Source organism: Scophthalmus maximus, chromosome 12, assembly GCF_022379125.1.
Source record: "Scophthalmus maximus strain ysfricsl-2021 chromosome 12, ASM2237912v1, whole genome shotgun sequence".
Taxonomy (NCBI): domain Eukaryota; kingdom Metazoa; phylum Chordata; class Actinopteri; order Pleuronectiformes; family Scophthalmidae; genus Scophthalmus; species Scophthalmus maximus.
Genome location: NC_061526.1, coordinates 3,936,498 through 3,955,477, shown reverse-complemented (window position 1 = coordinate 3,955,477; position 18,980 = coordinate 3,936,498). Strand labels below are relative to the sequence as shown.

The 18,980-nt window shown below is 43.5% G+C and overlaps 2 protein-coding genes across 4 annotated transcripts; both read left to right on the top strand.

Annotated features, from left to right (window-relative positions):
- The first annotated feature begins 560 nt into the window (after window positions 1–560).
- LOC118317590 (oxysterol-binding protein 1) lies at window positions 561–13,930 on the top strand. 2 transcript variants are annotated; one of them, XM_035646445.2, is made up of 17 exons: window positions 562–925; window positions 1,739–1,911; window positions 2,172–2,380; window positions 2,546–2,714; window positions 3,011–3,122; window positions 3,323–3,506; window positions 4,692–4,809; window positions 5,098–5,155; window positions 5,384–5,548; window positions 6,959–7,204; window positions 7,751–7,871; window positions 8,132–8,235; window positions 8,643–8,738; window positions 9,142–9,329; window positions 11,654–11,889; window positions 12,018–12,056; window positions 12,201–13,930. In XM_035646445.2, exons 2-17 carry the CDS (start codon window positions 1,775–1,777, stop codon window positions 12,341–12,343), a joined length of 2,325 nt encoding a protein of 774 aa, XP_035502338.1. In that variant the 5' UTR covers window positions 562–925; window positions 1,739–1,774; the 3' UTR covers window positions 12,344–13,930. The 2 variants fall into 2 exon arrangements, with proteins under 2 accessions (XP_035502348.1, XP_035502338.1); XM_035646455.2 differs by lacking the exon at window positions 12,018–12,056 and having other exon boundaries at window positions 561–925.
- Window positions 13,931–14,589: 659 nt separating this feature from the next.
- Window positions 14,590–18,913, top strand: LOC118286733 (N-acyl-aromatic-L-amino acid amidohydrolase (carboxylate-forming) B-like). 2 transcript variants are annotated; one of them, XM_035611417.2, is made up of 7 exons: window positions 14,590–14,845; window positions 15,262–15,516; window positions 15,605–15,800; window positions 15,928–16,021; window positions 16,118–16,225; window positions 16,353–16,465; window positions 18,393–18,913. In XM_035611417.2, exons 2-7 carry the CDS (start codon window positions 15,266–15,268, stop codon window positions 18,633–18,635), a joined length of 1,005 nt encoding a protein of 334 aa, XP_035467310.1. In that variant the 5' UTR covers window positions 14,590–14,845; window positions 15,262–15,265; the 3' UTR covers window positions 18,636–18,913. The 2 variants fall into 2 exon arrangements, with proteins under 2 accessions (XP_035467310.1, XP_035467302.1); XM_035611409.2 differs by having other exon boundaries at window positions 14,595–15,055.
- Window positions 18,914–18,980: the final 67 nt, after the last annotated feature.

Genomic DNA, 18,980 nt, shown 5'->3' with positions numbered 1-18,980 from the left:
ACATATAAAGATGTAACATTTATACGCCACAACTCAGCAACTTCGTTTTTGGTACACAACGTTTTAGATTCACAACAAACACACAACGTCAACATTAACATGAGAAAACAATTGACGTTAGCTATTATCTGCAAGTGAATACGTCCTTACGCAGTACCATAATCTCAATTTAAATCATGTGATGGAAGATCCATAACCGTTACATTGTAAGGCTAACGTTGGCTAAGGTAGCTGGCTAGTCGTAAAGAATTAACCGAATGACATTAAAGTTAGCACATATAGGGAGATATAATCGAAGCGGATTTTCCAGTTCTGTCTGCCAAAATAAAAATATTTCTGGAGGTAAAATAATGACTAACTCCAAAGTAACAGCAATATCAGTTAATTCATCGAAAATCTACAATTAAATAGAGGCAAACGACGGACATTTGTCGGACAAAACAGACGTTTTTACGTTTTACGTGACAAAGAACTGTTATTTTGAATGTGCAAACGACTACCTTCGTCCGGTCAAGCGTTGTCATTGGTTAACTTGACGCTGCCTCTCGTTAAACATTAGTAGCTTAGCTGTCTGTTTCTACACGGGACCAAATAGTGTTACACCGGGTGTAACCGACAAGCTAATGTTAGGCTAGTTAGATGTAGCTGGCTAGCTTTAGGTTCTTGTCGGCGTGCGCAGATGTAGAGTGAACAACGGACACACGGTTGCCGAGGGATACAAATGAAAGTCGTCGGTGCCGCTTTATGTTCGCGTTGCACTACTGCAGTGGCCGACGTCTCACATTTAGTCGCTTTTCATCACTGGCGTCTTGCTCAGTTAGCTAGCTAGCCTCCTCAGCTAGGCACAGTAGCGTATGGGTGTCAAAGTTAGCCGTGACTTCACTGGGTGTCTGGTTGCCTGATCTCACATTTCGGACACGTCAAGGTAAACAATCAGCCATCGGCAGGGTGCGAAAGCTAGCTGGTAAAACCCAAATGTTGCATAGCGGCGTGTCTTGCTCGCACCGTTGTTGTAAATGTGCACACGTCAGCTGGTAAACTTCGAGAGAACACGTCAGCTGGTGTTTCTTCACTGTAGCTCATGTTCGAGCAAATAATGGTCCAGTGCCACAGCCCGGCCTCCCACTTAGCCGTGCTGTGGCTAGCTGCTGGTGTCAAGCTCTCCATGAACTTTACCTAAAGTAACGTCGTTTTAATCTGGTTTCATTTGTGTCGGTCATAAAACTGTCACGTTTTCCCCAAAAGGCCAATAGATGCATTTTATAACATGTCGACATCAGTGTTGAGTAAAACATGTTTATGTTATGTAATATAATATATAATATATGTTATTAAGAAGACAGGTTTACACTGCGATTTTTGAGATCTTTTATTAAAATCGACCTGTTTTTAAACACTAAGGTTGTCAGTTCAAAATCTGTCAGGAGTAAATCTGCATTGATCCTGAAGTTAACCTTTGATCTGTCATACCACAGTGAAAGATCAATATCAACCACCTGTAATGATTCATGGTAAATTTGTATAAAACATTTAGATGATTTAGTAGGAAAACAGGAACGTGACTAACACATGTTGTTTGCTATCAATAAAGACAAAGGAAACAAGTACATTTTTATTCATTTTTATTAATTGATTAATCATTTCCTGAGCTAGTTAATTCATTAATTAATGGATCAATTCAGATCCCTTCGAAACCACAAGCCTCGTGTAAGTTCTAACTTAAATCTTTCCCTCTAAGGTTCCTCAAATCTGCATTTTGATTGTGGGGGCTGTGATGTCGGAGCCTAAGACCCCCACTCCAACCCCAGCTGGTGACACATACAAAGGATGGGTGTTCAAGTGGACAAATTACATCAAGGGTTATCAGCGGAGGTGGTTTGTCCTGAGCAACGGGCTGCTGTCATACTACAGGTACATTTTCCTGCAGAATGCAGATAACAAAGAGGCTGCTTGTAGCTTCTGCATTGACCTTCTGTAATTAGCAGACAATTACACCCAACAAGCTGTTGATCATGTTAGCCTCACCTCATCATGTGTCTTTTGTCTTTGTCAGATTATAGATTATATTGTTACAGTCCTTAGAAAAACTGGCTTCTGTTATAGCCATTGTTTTTTTTCTATAAATTCACACTTTCATCAAAAACTCAAATCAAAGTTTCTCTGGTTGTCAGGACCCAGGCAGAGATGGGCCACACATGTCGGGGCACAATTAACTTGGCCACAGCAACGATCACTGTGGACGACGCCTGCAACTTTGTCATCTCCAACGGCGGGGCACAGACGTATCACCTGAAGGCCAGCTGTGAGGTGGAACGGCAACGCTGGATCACTGCCCTCGAGCTGGCCAAAGCCAAGGCGGCACGCATGCAGGCCGAGTCAGGTAAAGCACGCAAACACACGGGAGGATGTGAAGAGCAGGCAGAGGAAGAAGGAATTTAGTGATTTTGGATCTGTGTCTGCTTAAGCGAACAGCGACGTTTGTAGAGCAGCAGATGTTTTGTATTTCTCTTAAAATCCTCTACTGTTGTTTTTTAATTGTCAACAGATGACTCTGGGGATGACTTCCCACCCTCATCTGCACCGGCGGCACCTGGACAAGGTGGCACCGTGCAAAATTCGGAGGTCCAGTCTGCTCTCAGAACACTAGGCAGCAAGGTGGAGGATCTCAGCACATGCAACGACCTGATCTCAAAGCATGGCTCTGCCCTCCAGAGGTCAGCCTTTACCACACTATTGCTCTGCTTTTGCTTTAGATCTGGGGGCCAAAGATTATTGTTTCTCACATCTCTTCTGTCTAAGAATAGAAACGCAGAGTCCAAAACATTCCTAGCCAGTTGCTTACTATAGGTGTGGTGCTGCACTGCTTTCAAAAGAAGTATGTAGATGAACAAATGAACAGATAATACAGCCTGAGTTGTAATAACAAAACCCATTGAATCACATGATCTTCAACACTGTAATTGAGAACTACATTGTCCCGACAGATAATCCATGTTGTGTAATATTTCAGGTCTTTATCAGAACTGGACAGTTTGCGTCTGACTGGAGAGGCTGGAGATAAGATTCGCCAGGTCACAGAAAGGGCCACGCTTTTCCGCATCACCTCTAATGCCATGATTAATGCAAGTGTCACCTCCTTTCCCAGTATATTTATAATTTGTCTTGGTTTTTTTTTTGGCCGCGGACTGATCTCTTTTGAGCTTGTAGAATCCAATCTTGATATAGCTTGTACTTCGAGCAAGCCAAATCGACTGGTCACAGTCATTTAACATGTAGTTCCGGTGGTTCTAGTTGACCCTTGTGTGAATGTGTTGCTCCCCAGGCATGCCGGGATTTCCTCTCTCTGGCTCAGGCTAACAGTAAGCGATGGCAGAAGGCCCTGCAGGCAGAACGGGAGCAGAGAGTGAGACTGGAGGAGACATTAGAGCAACTGGCCAAGCAGCACAATCACCTGGAAAGAGCGTTTAGGGGCGCCTCACAGGCCAATGCTACAGCAGACAATAAAAGTAAGACGTGACTCTGACCCTAACATGGACAACTTCCCAACTCACAACTATTTCTTCCAACGATACTGCTTGTATCATTATATTATTTTAATTTTTTTTGTAAACACACCTTTACGAAATCATTCACTGGGTTATTGGTTGCCTGAAGCAGTGATTCTCAACTTGGTGGTTCCCTACTCCCAAGATATCTTCTGGGGGTCGCCAGATGGTTGTGGAGAAAAAAAAAATATATATATACAATATATTCAAACTCAAATTACATATTTTAGACTGGGAATTGTTTTCACATAAAGTGTCTGTACCAGTGAAAAGATATGCTTCAGAATGAATGTGTCTGAGTGTTTATGAGAGTCAAAGTCTGTGTGAACATGAGTTGGACAAAAAAAAAATTGTCTTCATGCGGTAGGCGGCTGAGGGGAAGAGAAGAAAAATCCCAGACCACATTGTGTTCCTTGCGACTCATTTTGCTCTTAAAGTGAGGAAACACAAAAACAGTCAAAACTGAGCACAGTTTAATCATAGGCTTAAGAATTATGGCAGAGAAACGTCTGACACCTCAGCTTCCTGCTGCATTGGCTGCACTGGCGACCCAACCTGTCCGCCAGGCCGACAACAGTGGGTGACGGTGCTAACAATAACTGTCATCACAAACGAAGCATTATTATTCAAATTTATCACAACTGAAGCAGGGAAAGGGGTGTACTGTACCGTAAGAACTGTTGACGATTGCAGCTCTCACGCTCACTCACTCTTGTTCGCATTTACAAATATTTACTGCATTTCTATCCTGTAAATCATTTTGAAACCCCAATATTTATTTATTTTTATCCCTCTCAGTGTGGGAACTACTGCAGTAGTCAATCGGCAACTATTCTTTCAATCACTTCATAATTGGAATACATTTTTTAAAGTAAAAATACAAATATTACCAGCTGAGACAATTTGCTGCTTTTTTGTCTGCGTGTTAAAACAAGCAATGTGATGACGTGAAATTCTGACAGCTTTAAGGACTGATCATTTTATCTAATTGAGTAAATAATTGCAGTGCTGACAGCTGTTGTCAGTCACAGGCCTTTCCTTCCTCTAAGAGAAAAATCCCGCCATCGTAAATCGTTTTTAATGTCGATTTAAATGGTGTCATTTAAAATTTGGTGGGAAATGACAACTGATTGTTTCCTCGCAAAGATGCCGCCGGGCCGGGAAAAGGCGAGGCCAGCGACGAGGACGATGAAAACGAGTTCTTTGATGCCATGGAGGAAGCTCCTGAGTTCATCACTGTACCCGCAGATCCACAGTTCCACAAGTAAGTATCTCACCTCACAATGCCCTTGTGTGACTTGCAGGCACGAGGTGCCATAAAGTCATATGGTTTTACTTTCATAACCCTCAAGTATGCAGTTATACATCTCGTCATTTATGATTGCCCGATTAGCTTGGTATGCTTCGTTGTATCTTGCATCCCCTTCCTAGTTGACCCGAAAGGCCTCAAGACACTGATACAATCTCTTTGGCTTCATACAGTTTTACTTTCATAACCCTCATGTATGCAGTTATACATCTCTTTGTTGTTCTTGTTTTTTATTTCTTACAGAAGGTCAAGCAGTAATATCAGCGGTTTCAACAGTGAAATGTGTCCTGATGATCAGTCGGTATGTCTCAAAGGAGCCTTTCAGTACAATGAAATGTTGTCCACCATCATTTATGATAATTGAAGACAGTGTTTTACTGTAAAGTTGCAGCCAGGTGGGTCTCGTAAATACTTAAGTTGTGATTGTGCTACAACCATGAATCAGCTAAGAGACACAAACCAGTGGATTGTCGTTTGTCGTTCCCTGTTGCATTCATGCCAGTTATTGAAAGACATTTCTTCCCTTTAGCTCAACGAGGAGCCTCTTGCCATGAACCAGGAATCCCCCTCTCAGGAGCTGGTGCCCCTGAAGAAGAGGCGAACGCGCATCCCTGACAAACCCAACTATTCCCTCAACCTGTGGAGTATCATGAAGAACTGCATCGGCAAAGAGCTGTCCAAGATCCCGATGCCTGTGAGTGTTCTGTGTAGCTGTTACTCAATATCCTGTCTGACTCACAGGCGGTGACTGGAACTCTGGACTTTAACCTCCTCTTCTACCGCCTCTCTCTTCATTCTTTTGTTTGCGTAGATGCAACAAAGAATTATCCACTTAAACAAGGTAAACACAGATCTAAGGTCATGTCAACACATCGCCTTTCATGATGGTTTAGTCGAATGAGCATTCATCTTCACAGCTGCAATACTGGCTCAACAGCATTCTGTGAGAGCCAACTATAATTAAAGTAGATCTATTGTGTGATCCGATGACAGCGGAGCAATTCAATGTATTTTTGTATTTATGGAGAGACCTGAGGCACTTTATTCATCTAGTAATTATCTGTGAACTCATTTCAGGAAGTTGTGTACTAGTGATTTCTAAAATTAATCTGATCTTGCGTGCACAACATTCCTCCAACAGTTAACCCATGCATGGTTGTCCTTGCTGCTAAGTAACAAGAAATTGCAGTGCAGATGAGTTGAATTCAATGCTGTAAAATCTCCTAATATATATATATATATATATATTTCTATCTCTCATGACATCCGGTAATTTCATCCAAATGGCTCTCACACATTCTCAAAGGGTTTCTGAAGCAAAAGAGAAATATCTATAAATTCTAAATTATACCTTTACCTCCAGTGCACTCCAATGCCTGTTAGTGGTCTGACTAGTCTCGACCTTAAGGCATTTATACACAGGAATTAATAACATAATAATGACAATAATGATGAATTAGTGTTTCACAAGGCAGTAAAATGAAAATGACGCATCATTAAAGCATCAGATATAAAAGAAGGTCAAAGCAAATTTCAAATTTTAGTCAAAAATGAGATGGTGTGCAGGTTTGTCTCTGGATAGAGTGTTTGAAATACTTCTAAGATGATCAAAAAACTGTTGACATTGCCCAAGCTCTGTGGTCCGCGGCACTAAACATGAAGGACTGTCAAACCCGACTCCCAACGATTTCCTGGAAGAGGCCCGATATCTTCCCCTAGGCGACCAGCAGAAGGTAGAATTTGTTCTGCTGTACGCTGCCAAGCGTGGTCGGGATCTCTGCAGTGTCTGTTGACATCTGTCTTTTGATTTCATCAGGTGTTGAGGGAGCTCAGCAGTCCAGGGTCTGTAGGTCCAACAGGGGCAGGTACATCTGTGTATCGGCAGTGTTGAAATATACAGTACTCATACCACACTTCTACTGCACTTGTATTACTAAATAATGTAATGCAGGATCGTAATTTGTAGAGTCTGTTACTGAGAAAGCCTCATGCATTGTCAACAAAAAAAGTTTGAAAGTTTTTTAATTTTCCAGAATCAAATGCCATGGTAAAAATGGCGACTGCAAACGCGACTCCTCATCCGTGTCGTTTTGCTCTCTGCTAGGTTAACTTCAACGAGCCCATTTCGATGCTGCAGCGGTTGACGGAGGACCTGGAGTACCACGAGCTGCTGGACAAGGCGGCCAAGTGCCAGAGCTCCCTGGAGCAGATGTGCTACGTGGCCGCCTTCTCCGTGTCCTCCTATTCGACCACCGTCTACCGCACGGGCAAGCCCTTCAACCCCCTGCTGGGAGAGACGTACGAGCTGGACCGCCGGCGGGAGAGCGGCTACCGCTCCCTCTGCGAGCAGGTGAGAGAAGAGGCAGCGCAGAGAGCTGTAGGGCCTCCCTTCAACAGGGAAGCGAGACATGAACGCACTGTCAGGAAGGGTTGACTTGAGAAAACCTACTGACTCAGCGTCTGAGAGCCTTTCGCCTCTGTTTTTTTCTTGTTAATGTGGGGTCCCCACATGGCACAGGGAGTTAACTGATTACAGCAGGAGTCCAAGGACAGTTTAAACGGTATGAAGGGTAAAAAATCGGTGCTGGTGGTCATAAATATGTGTTCATATCATTATTTGCTTACTTTATTAATGCCTTTGGAGAAGAATAATTTGACAGTCGTATCATTTTGATATAAAATACAATATTTTATATCATAAATGTTAAATTGGATTGTGGTAGTGATGGAAACAGTTGAATCCCATCGAAGATGAGTTGACACTGGATTATATAGCATGGGTTTTCATTCACTCCTGTATAAAATCAGTCTTATTTTACAGTTTGATATGTGTGCTTGTATAACGCTAAATGTACACCCAAATAATATGCGTCACACATCTGTACCTCTTTCCCAGGTGAGTCACCACCCCCCCGCAGCAGCGCACCATGTGATTTCTGATCGTGGCTGGACGCTGAGGCAAGAAATCACCGTTGCCAGCAAGTTCAGGGGCAAATATCTGTCCATTATGCCTTTAGGTAAGTTTCGGTCTTGCTCAAAGCATTTAAAACATGCCTCTTGGTTTCATAATGATGAACCCTCGATTTGAGGGTGTGCTAGGAACATTGCAGTCATTGCCTGTTGGACAAGACAAAGGCGACGCACAAAGCGTTGATGGAGCGTTCAAAGATCAATGAGCGAGGCCTGAGGAATTTGCCGGTCACACCTCATTTCGTATTGTTTTGTTTCGCTCGTGAAGTTGGTTCATCTCCCTTCTGCAATCCCTCTTTCTGTGCAGGCACTATTCATGCAATCTTCGAGAAAGGCGACCATCACTACACATGGAAGAAAGTTACCACCACAGTGCACAACATCATTGTTGGAAAGCTGTGGATAGATCAGGTGAGGAGGAAAGAGTTGGAGCGACGACACACTGTTCAAACGAAAAACTTTGTGTAAGCAGCAGCAGCAGCAGCAGCACCAACAGTTGGTGAGCAGCGACCTCATGATTGTTGGGGCATTTCCAAGAAAGTCAATGACAAAGTGGAGACATGAAACTGGAAATGATGCAAAAACAAAGTATTAATTTATCCGTCTGTCGTACACAAACACATGAACATAAACGATCTAAAGTGAAACCTTAAAATCCATTGAAAACTTTGGAGTATTCAATCAGCACCACGCTGCTAATGTCTCACATCATATCATTGTCATAGTACCCAAACCTAAACTGAAGTTTTTAAGCTTTTATTCCTTTTTAAAGATTTATATGATTTTCCCCTCACACCGTCTTCCCGTTTCCCCGCCAGTCTGGAGAGATCGACGTGGTGAACCACACCACCGGAGACCGCTGCCACCTGAAGTTTGCTCCTTACAGCTACTTCTCCAGAGATGTGGCCAGGAAGGTGAGTGAAAAATGCAGGAACCTTTTACAGATTCAATTCTACATTTCCTTTGTAGAGATTTCTGAAAAAATTCTGTGCAGCTGATTCGAGTTTCTTTGCATCCCACATACAATAAACTCTTTATTGTAATACACCACTTGGCTACTTGATTTTCTGCACAGCTTTGTTTTGTCCTTACTGTTATTTTTGCTGTTTTTCTTTGCTGTTTTATTGTTTCCTGCTCTGCACGTAGCTCTACTTGAAATGTCTTTCATTGTTTCCCTGTGTTTTTTTTTAAGAAACCCCTCTGTGAGATAATAAAGAGCTACACTGAACTGTTAGTTTTAGCCAAATGATAGTTGTATTTTACACCGGGTCAAGTTGTTTTACTCCTCCGCTAACGGCTGCCGTATCCCACTTTCAGGTGACGGGTGTAGTGATGGACAAAGACGGCAAGGCTCACTACGTGCTGTCGGGGACGTGGGATGAGAAGATGGAGTTCTCCAGAGTGATGCAGAGCAGCCGAGGTGGAGAGAACGGCGCCGAGGGCAAACAGAAGACGGTCTACCAAACACTCAAAGCCAGAGAGGTCTGGAGGAGGAATCCTCTACCGTAAGTACTGATACTACATGGTGAGGCATGTTTATACTTGAGACGTGCACAGAGTACAAAATACCTGGCACTAAGTCGGACGAGTCAACTGCTCTAGCTTCTCTCGACTGCATAAACCTGATCTCGACTGATTTATTGCCTTTCACAGACATATTAGCATCCACGGTTAAGTTTGCCAATATGACAACAACCATCAGAAAAAACTCTTGGGGAGTTTGAAATGGTGTCGTTGTGTAGTTTGTCCAGCAGAGGGCGCTCTGACCACAATGTTTAAAACGCTCTCAGCGCTCCCTTGGAAGAAGGAACACACACGAGGCGTCGATGGTCGCAGCCGAATGGTAAATGGACTGTATTTTATGCAGCGCCTTTCTAGTACATTTGTGTTTCTACACACATTCATACAGCGCTGCTATTTACCGCGCATTTATCTGTCACATTCATACACATTCACACACTGTCGGAAGAGCCTTCAGAGGCAAATTAGGGTTAAGTGTCTTGCCCAAGGACACAAGGGCAAGTGGACTGGCAGAAGCTGGGATCGGACCACCAACCTCTGGGATAACCTCTGGGATAGTGGTGTTGCAGATTCTCAGTGGTGTCTCCGGTTAAAGTAGCAGAGTTACCACAAGCGCCACAACAACAATTTGCCACAAGTGCAGAAACTGACACGGCTTTATTTGGTGCAGACTTGTTTGATTTAACTGTAATTCCCTGCTTGAATTGTAGTATTTAAAATATTTGTAATCAAAGCCTCATCTTCATCCGCTCATGTTTACTGTGATTGTTTGACGTCCTCCTGCTGGGGCGGGGCCACACACACACACACGCACACACCGAGCGATGAGAGCGGAGACGCTGTGACGCAGAGAACCAGGTGAAGTGACGTTAACTCGACGCAACAACAACTATGTTTGTTATTTTTTGTGCTGCTAAAAATTATAGGGCAATTGTTTGTGGAATCCAAATGTTTTGGATTCCACAAACATGACAGATGTATTTCCAGTGACACATTATTGAGGGACGAGTGACTTTGCTGTTGTGAAACATCGCTGTTGCTCCTTTACAAACACTATTTAGATTCTCCAAATCAAGTTGGAAATATAAAACTGATGTAAGTGAACTTTCTGCAGTAACATGCAGTAATATATATGAATATGATCAATATGTTTCTTCACATCATACCACTCTATGGTATACATGTTTATCCTGTCACTGGATCATTCTCTCCTGCTTTGTGTGAAACATGGTGAATGTTCTTTCTTTTCTTATTCCTAGTGCTTCAGGTAGAAAAAATCAATTTAATATGCAATGATTAAGATCAGTGTACATGAAAAAATAACAGCATTCAAAAACTTTGGGACCCTCTTAACTTCTCACAAGTTTGGCTATATATCGGCTGATAAATCACTATCGGAGATTTGTCATTATCTAATATCTCTATCTGCATTTGCCGGAAAAAAATCAATATCGGGCGGGCTCTAGTTAAGTATGTAGTGCTATGAAGAGCCAATTCTGAACTGGAGATGATTCCAAATGTATGAAAAACAAAAACTGTTGCTTTCGCTCAACTTTTCAAAGCAAAGGTACTGACTGTTTTGCACTTCTGCTGGCATCGCAGACAGTGCTGCAGGCAACGCAGCATGAGGCACGCGTCACATTATAAAGACACATAATAGGTTTTTTTAATGCGACAGACTGAAAAGCAAGAGTTTTGATTCAGTCCAATGTAATAACCCGCTCCTCATTTGTCTCTGCCTTTTTTACGGATATAAACCAAAATACTGTCAGAGTGATCAGAGGTTGTGAGGCTTAAAACAAAACAAAAAACTGTTTACTTTAGAATGAGAATTAGTTTTTTTAATATCAGGTTTAGTGACCCACTTTCACAATAAAAGACAGTAACAAACCTTTAATTAGAAGAAATAATTACTTATTAAAGTTGAACATTACCCAACCCTGCAGCAGGGTGAGGGCAGTACCTGTGGCTCATGTTGGTTGTGCCCACCATGGACACTTCCTTGTGGACGAAGTGTTTCCCAGCCGCACTTTGATAACTAAGTAACAATAATAACAATTACAATAATAATATGATTACCTTTTTTATTATCAATTACGATTCAACTCAAAGTGCTAAGTAAGTGCTAAGTAATCTTAAAATACATGATTACCCTCCTGTAATGCCAGAATTGATTACAGGTCAGGTACACATGTAACAACTAGCAGAAAATAAAGATATTTGCGTCATGAAATACTGAGCTGTGTGGTAGATGCTTTGTAAAATAATTTTTGTGTTTATTTTTTTTTGTATCTTTGTTTCTCCACAGGGAGGGAGCAGAGACCATGTACTACTTCACCAACCTGGCCCTGACCCTAAATGAGCCCGAGGAGGGCGTGGGGCCCACCGACAGCAGGCGCCGGCCTGACCAGCGTCTCATGGAGGACGGTCGCTGGGAGGAGGCCAACGCCGAGAAGCAGCGGCTGGAGGAGAAGCAGCGCAGTGCCCGGCGGGAAAGAGAGAGGGAGGCCGCCAGCCAACGCACCTCCAGCCAATCAGAAGAAGGTGAGTCAAATGTGTGATAATGCCTTATTCCGTCTGAATTCCTCTCGACCTTGAATGGGGGGGGGGGTTGGTCTTGAAGTTAAGGGGTAAAAAAAAAATCTCTGTGATCCCCTTTTCTCTTCCACAAGCTGTCGATGAGGATTCTCTTACTGATGCCTCCTTAAAAAGCAAGTATTCCTCTTTTTGCCTCTTTTGCATTCGCCTGCTCACGCGTGAATTCCTGCTCATGCGTGAATTTCTGCTCTTGTTGACTGTTTTCCTTCCGGCATTTTTGACAACACAATCCCCCCCCCCCCCCCTCTCTCTTTCAGGTGCACCTCATGACAACTACCAAGCACAATGGTTTGACCGCTGCGAGGACCGGATCACAGGTGAGCAAATCCATCTCTATAAGGGAGGCTACTGGGAAACCAAGGACCGTGGCACCTGGGAGGAATCCCCGAAAATATTTTGACCGTGGTGTTGACTGCAAAGTGCCCCTAAATAGACTGATCCATCAAAGCTGCCTGGTGGACAGCTACCACAAAGGCCCTGCTTCCCTCCAGTGGCTCTCTGTTCTAAGAGATCTCCAGGACGGTCACTGCAGTCTGATCCAGAGGGAGCAGGGTTTCCCCCTCTGGCCTCTGCCTCAGTCTGAGCATCCACCCCTTTGTTGCTGCCACACATCTGAGAATGCTGGAATTAAAATGTCTTTGTCTTTGCTGCTTTGACTCTGGTCAGGCCGAGTATGAAGGGGAGGAAAATGAAATGGGCAGTGCTTCCAAATTTATAGTAGCTGGTCCTTTTTAGTCTCTCTGCTCAAGTCTGTTCAGTTTCTCTCAGGAGCACAAGAGGTTATGTGCTCAAAACGTCCGCTGGGAGATAATGTAGTGTACCTATCGTCATCCACAGCATTGTGTGCTTTGGTAATAACTCTAAAAGAGGGGGGGACCTGGTTAATATATAGATTTATATATAAATATGATTAAAAATAATTTCAGTAAAATGTCATCTGGTGGCCTTCAAGATGTAAGAGGATTTCTTGTTTATCTCTGATTTAGTGTCTTAATGTAATGAAATGAAGGTTCTAGTGTACTTGTGTGTATGACTGCATATCTGTTCTTCCATTACTTTATGCCACTGTGCAGAAAAAAAAAGATTGGCCAGAATACTGGTTGACCCTCTACACTGTCATGTTTTATAGTTTTTTGTTTTGTTTTTTACCAAGGCCTGAAGGAAATTATGATGGTGAAAATTGTGATGTGGGTACAAGGCTTAAACACTTAATCTCTTCGCCTTAGAAACAAGCAGCCTGCTCTCACTTGCATTTGACATTACACCTGGATGGATAATATTCTCAGTCATTACTGGTGTCTTGTACAACCATTAAAACTCTGAAGAAAAACTTGTGAAACGAAAGGACAAAGCTGCCAAAAGTGTTTTTTCAGGTGCTGAGTAAATCTCCTATTAGTGCAATTTTAACCATTAAGGAAAATGGTCCTTTCTCACAGCATCTGAATAATATTTGGCCCTTGTGCAAATTAAGTGAGAGGTTACTAAGTTAAATGGCAGTAAAAAACAGTTTTAATAAAATGTTAAATACTTGCTGTGACTTTTTTTGTGTGACAGTATTGGATGAATGAATACAGAAATCATAAAAAGTACATTCAGTGGTGAAAAAAAACACATGTATCTGCTGAAGAATTCATACATATGCAAGTACATTTTAACACCAAAAACACGGGATATAATGAGTGTGGATTTCATAATTTTGTTTGTAAGTGTACTTAAATATGAAGAATAAAGAAACAAAGAATTTAAAAGAATCGCATATAACTATGATTTTATAAATGTATAGAATTTCATATTATAGTATGGATAACTGTAAAGTAGTTTTTTTTTGTATTTTTGTTTCCTCATATTATTGGAAGTGGGCTGTCTTCACTTTTAGAAAAAAAGGGAGTTTCCATTCGTGACTGATTGGAGAGACATGACATTGTTCAGTATTTTGTATTAACAGGAAAAGGATCTGTAATAAACAAATGATGTGATGTCAAACATAGTTTTTCATACTGTTCTTCAATGTAATTTGTTCCAACATTTCCAGTAGTTTAGTTTTATTTATGTGTATGTGTATATGTATAATGTGTCTTTATTGAAAGTCCTTAACAAAAATGTATCTTTTAAAGGAAAAAGAGATTATTGTCGAATATATTGATATCGATTTAAAACCAATACAAAGCGACTGTAAAAAAGGAAGCAGTTAACGATTATATAGCAGGTTTTACTATTATTGGGCTACTAGGGGAAAACAACACAATTAAAGATATTAAAAAAACAAAAAAGCTACCCATGTAAAAGGCAGTCTCAAAATTAACCCCCCAAAAATTGGAATAAGTTGTTAAGCCATTTGGTAAAAATGGGCTTTAAGACGCGCTTCAACCAGCTATTTCCACTTGTCCTTGAGCATGGAAACTTCACTCTGGGTTTAAATCACCAGCTGGTTCACATGTTATTTTCCCGACGAGAGATGCTGTTTGTTCCACTGTACACATTGCAGGCGCCTCTCCTGCTGTGTCATGCCAGCAGATTTATTTTCAGGCAATTTTTCTGAAAGGCCGACTGGAACCTACCATCCTATACAGGGGGCAGAGAGAAACGGAGTTGGGGGGGAGAGTTGGGGAGGAGCCTATGGTCCGGCTGACCTCACAGCTGCCGGGACCAAAGGAAGCGATCGATGCACCACATCACACTCAGGACACACCCTGCCTCCGATACAGTGTAGTGCCGCGCAGTGCAGTGGACGCGGGGTGGTAGGGGGACGGTGAGAGTTTGCACAACAGGCAGCTACAGCCTGTACAGAGGGAGGGATGGGAATGCTGAATCAGTGAAAACTGCATGAAAGCCAGGTAGAGGGTGGAAGAGGGCAAACGGCAGAAGAGGAAGGAGGAGGAGGGCAATTGCCAGGGTAGATTGGGTAAGATGTACAGTATGATGCCGCGTCATTCACTTCCTCTCGTATTTGTGAACGTGGAGCTGACGGTTTGCCCTGTATTACGTCAGGCTTTCCTCCTCAGTTAAGAGACTTTTATAAAACAGACTTTTATCTCAGCGCTGCTTCCGAGTACAGTGCATTAGTAGGTTTTAAAGACGGGACTGCCCCTTTGCTGCAAGCCAGAAAAGCGAGGTAAGGTTTCACAAATCAATATCTCTGCTTTATGTTGCAGTGTTATATCTACAGTGACATCAGAACTGCTGTAACCGATGCGTCCCACTGAGTGAAACAAGACGGAATTGAATTTGTAGTTTTACACTAATGCACATGGGATAATAAATAGACACAGCGTCTTAAATTCCTTGCACTTTTCCCATGTGTTGTGCGTCTGCTCTCAGTCTGATGGAGGTAGACGAGGTGGTGTGTTTACCAAGGTTGTCCCGAGTCGCTGTGTGCGGCGGCACCCATGGCAATGAGCTGTCTGGGGTGTACTTGGTGAGAGAGCTGCTGAAGGCGAAGGACATAGTGATGGAGGAGGAGAGAGAGGAGCCTGCGTCGGTGCTGATGGTGCTGGCGAACCCACGGGCCATGCAGCAGTGCCGCAGATACGTCGACACCGACCTGAACCGCTGCTTCACCCACGCCACCCTCAAGTAAGGCGGCAGTCAAGAGGTGATGATGATGCTCATGGGCACAGTTGTGGCAGATGATGAGCTGTCGTTTTGTGTCTCCGTCTCCCAGTGGTCCCATATCAGACTCGGCCCCCTACGAGATGACCAGGTCCCGGGAGCTGAATGCGATGCTGGGTCCCAAAGGCAGTCCTGGGGCGGTGGACCTCGTTTGTGACCTCCACAACACCACTGCCAACATGGGCCTGTGCCTCATCGCATACTCTGACTGCGACTGGATCTGCCTACACATATTCAAACACCTTCAGGCAAGCCAAAAACAAATAATGTTTGACTCCAGAAGTCGTGTCCGTTCCCCCCGAATGTGCGAGAAACTTTCCAAAGTCAGTCACATTGAGACGGGATTAAAAGTTAAGTCTGGCATGTCTTTTTCAGAGGCAGATGCCAGATGTGCCAATGAGGTTCATCCATTTCGATGTCTCCAGTAAAGAATCCTATTCCCTCGATTCAGTGGGAAAACATGGCTTTGGTAAGATTTTCATTTTGACCACAAACCGCACATGGGGAGGACGGAAAGGCTGGATCATTTGTGATGCTTGCCTTCTCAAAAACACATTTTCTGTAGCGATGGAGATCGGCCCCCAGCCCCACGGCGTGGTGAGGTCAAATATCTATACGGCGATGAAAGATGGCGTGCAGCACATGCTCGATTGGGTCCGCCTCTTCAACTCAGGTAAATTCGAGCACAAGTTACCCATGGAATGGGCTCACTTTGATAAGTGACTAACTGTGTGCATCTTTTAAGCCCTTGGATGATTTCCCTTTGGCCTACTTCAGTTTGTTCCGCCCTCTTCCTTCAGGTACTATTTTTGAAGCCGGGTTTGTGGATGTATTCACCATAGTGAAAAACATCGACTACCCAAGAGACAGCGAGACGCACAACATCACAGCAACCATCCATCCTCAACTTCAGGTACAGTCTGAAATGCGTTGGTGGCGGCGGGATTTAAAAAGCAGACGGCCGTCGTCAGGTTTGAACGCAGCTGAGCCCAACTATGTACGTGTGGCTCAACCAGGGAGTTGATAAAATACACAAAATGAACATTTTCTAACAATGAGGTACAGGTAAACCTTATGGACGTATATACTAGCATGGACACAAAAGAAGCGAGGCCTTTTGCGCCAAGGTGAACATCGGCGTTTGTGAAAAGGTGCTTAATACAACGCTGGGACGAATTGTATCTACAATAGTATGTAACCTCACCTACTGCTCGTAAAACTATTGAGGTCTAACTATATGACTAGAACTATATTCGTCACAGCACTAGGCGCGGCCGGTTTCCTTCGACACACCTTCATACCAAAATGCATGTTGTGACGTTACTCTGCTAAATCCTCTCTTATTTATAGCTGCCAGTTTACACTGTGACTCAAAGGCATCCGGTGTATTTCCTGCCACAGAAACGTAATCAGATGTGTGTGTTTTTTTTGAAGGACTACTTTGGATCGAATCCATCGTGCGGGCCTTCACGAGATGGGTCCTTGTATATGAAAACAACACAAAGTGTTCAGTTGGCGCACTCACTGCTATAACCTCGGGAGTCTGCACGGCAGCCAAAATGGAAAAATCTTTCCATCGAAAAAACACACAGCGCAGCATATAATGTTTCAAACAATAAATTCATATCTTAACTGAGCGTTAAATAAGCAGGCAAGAATATTCTCTATAACCGGCGCCCCAGTCTTCTAAGGAAACATCTCTTGATTTTTTTGGGGGGAAATCGTGTGAAGGATACAGACCCATAAAATGAAGAGTTATATCTTCTTCTTTTTTTTTTCCAAAGCCATGTTGAAAGTGTAAGAATTGAGAGGGAAAAAAACAAAAACGCGGGCAATCTGAAATGAGTGCGCCTGCGTGAGGGCGTGGTCAGGTGGCTCGTGGAAATAGAAGCAGGTGGAACTGGGCCAGGCCAAATCTACTGTGACGCCTGGCGACAGTGCTCTCACGTTGCGGGTGACTGGCGTGAGAAGCAGGCTATCTATAAATAACCGGCGCTTGGAGCGGGGCAGCCGTCTCTGTCGACGCCGGTTCGCAGGTGCAGATTGAGATCTGCGGTAACTGTCGAGTACTGTGCGTCCTTGGCATTTGGCAGCAGTTCCCCCCCCTCTGGCTGCATGTGCGTCACAGCGGCACCCTGTCATTATTTTTAATTGACACTTGCGTCTCTAAAAATTCAAAATGTATTATCATAATTAACCACGTTAGGGTTAAGGTGAGGAACATCAAATTTGAAAGAACAACAACAACCCTTTTTGTAAAGTTTCCCCTTTGAGTCACTATGGACGAGCGTACTTTCCCATGCACGTTCCCTCTATTTCTTGGCTGGGCAACCGCAAGTGTTGTATACTAAGTAGCGATGATGTGAAGATGTACTGAAGAGAAGTCCGCCGACACCGTCTTGATTGTATATAGAGGTTTATTACAAAAAGACCAGCATTGATTACAAGCACTGCAGAACTTGGAGAGTGTCCGGCCAAAAGGACAACCCTCCCGACTCTTCTTGGGGGTTATATTTATAGGCCCATTGTTTACTTGAATAAGAACATCTGGTTCGAATCAAGTTATGCCATATGAGACGTGGAACTTAAAGGGGCCCCAAGGAGAGGTGAGGGGTCATCAGGAGGCCCCTAACTTGGCATTCCGGGGTGAGAAAATGTGAGCCACATGTGCTACTCACATTGCATATATTGACAAAAAGACACTACACAAGCAAAGTGGGAAATAGATTCAGCACATAAGTCCCCTGTAAAAAACCAAAGCGAGTCAATGTACTATACAGGCAACTAGCGGACAAACGCGTGGAGAAGGTGTGTTGAAGATTGTCTGCCTTTCCACACAGGACAGGGACTTCCTCCTGCTCCACCCCGACGACGCGCTGTTCCAGACTTTCTCGGGCGAAACGCTGAGGTACAAGGGAAATGAGCCTCTTTATCCTTTCTTTGTCAACGAATGTGCTTATTACGAGAAGGGCATCGCGCTCTCCCTGGCGAGAAAGCGCCACGTGGTGGTTCCGGCGATACGAGCGCAAACCGAGGCGGAGCGGCGGCGGGACCAGCAGGGATTTGCGTCGGAGGAGGAGTGAGACTGGGCTTTGGAAAACACTCTGAGACTGATGTGAACTACATTTTGTTTTGTTGTTAGAAAAAAGAAGCTTTTATTGAAACGACAGCAGTTGTTTTGAACACACGCACTATTAAGGTGTACAGATTATTGACCGTTTCAGCGCACAGGTGGAGAGCGGGCAACACTGGTCACCGCAGACTCACAAAGAGCACTCTACTCTGCTGTGGATTCAGGGATAGAGCAATGTCTTGTATTTAAAGGTTGAATATGTCCAATAAAATCGGATTCATGAGACCACACATAGTGCATCATTTCACAGGCATTATTCCATCAAAACTCTTGTTAGCATTGTTGCTCTTTCTCT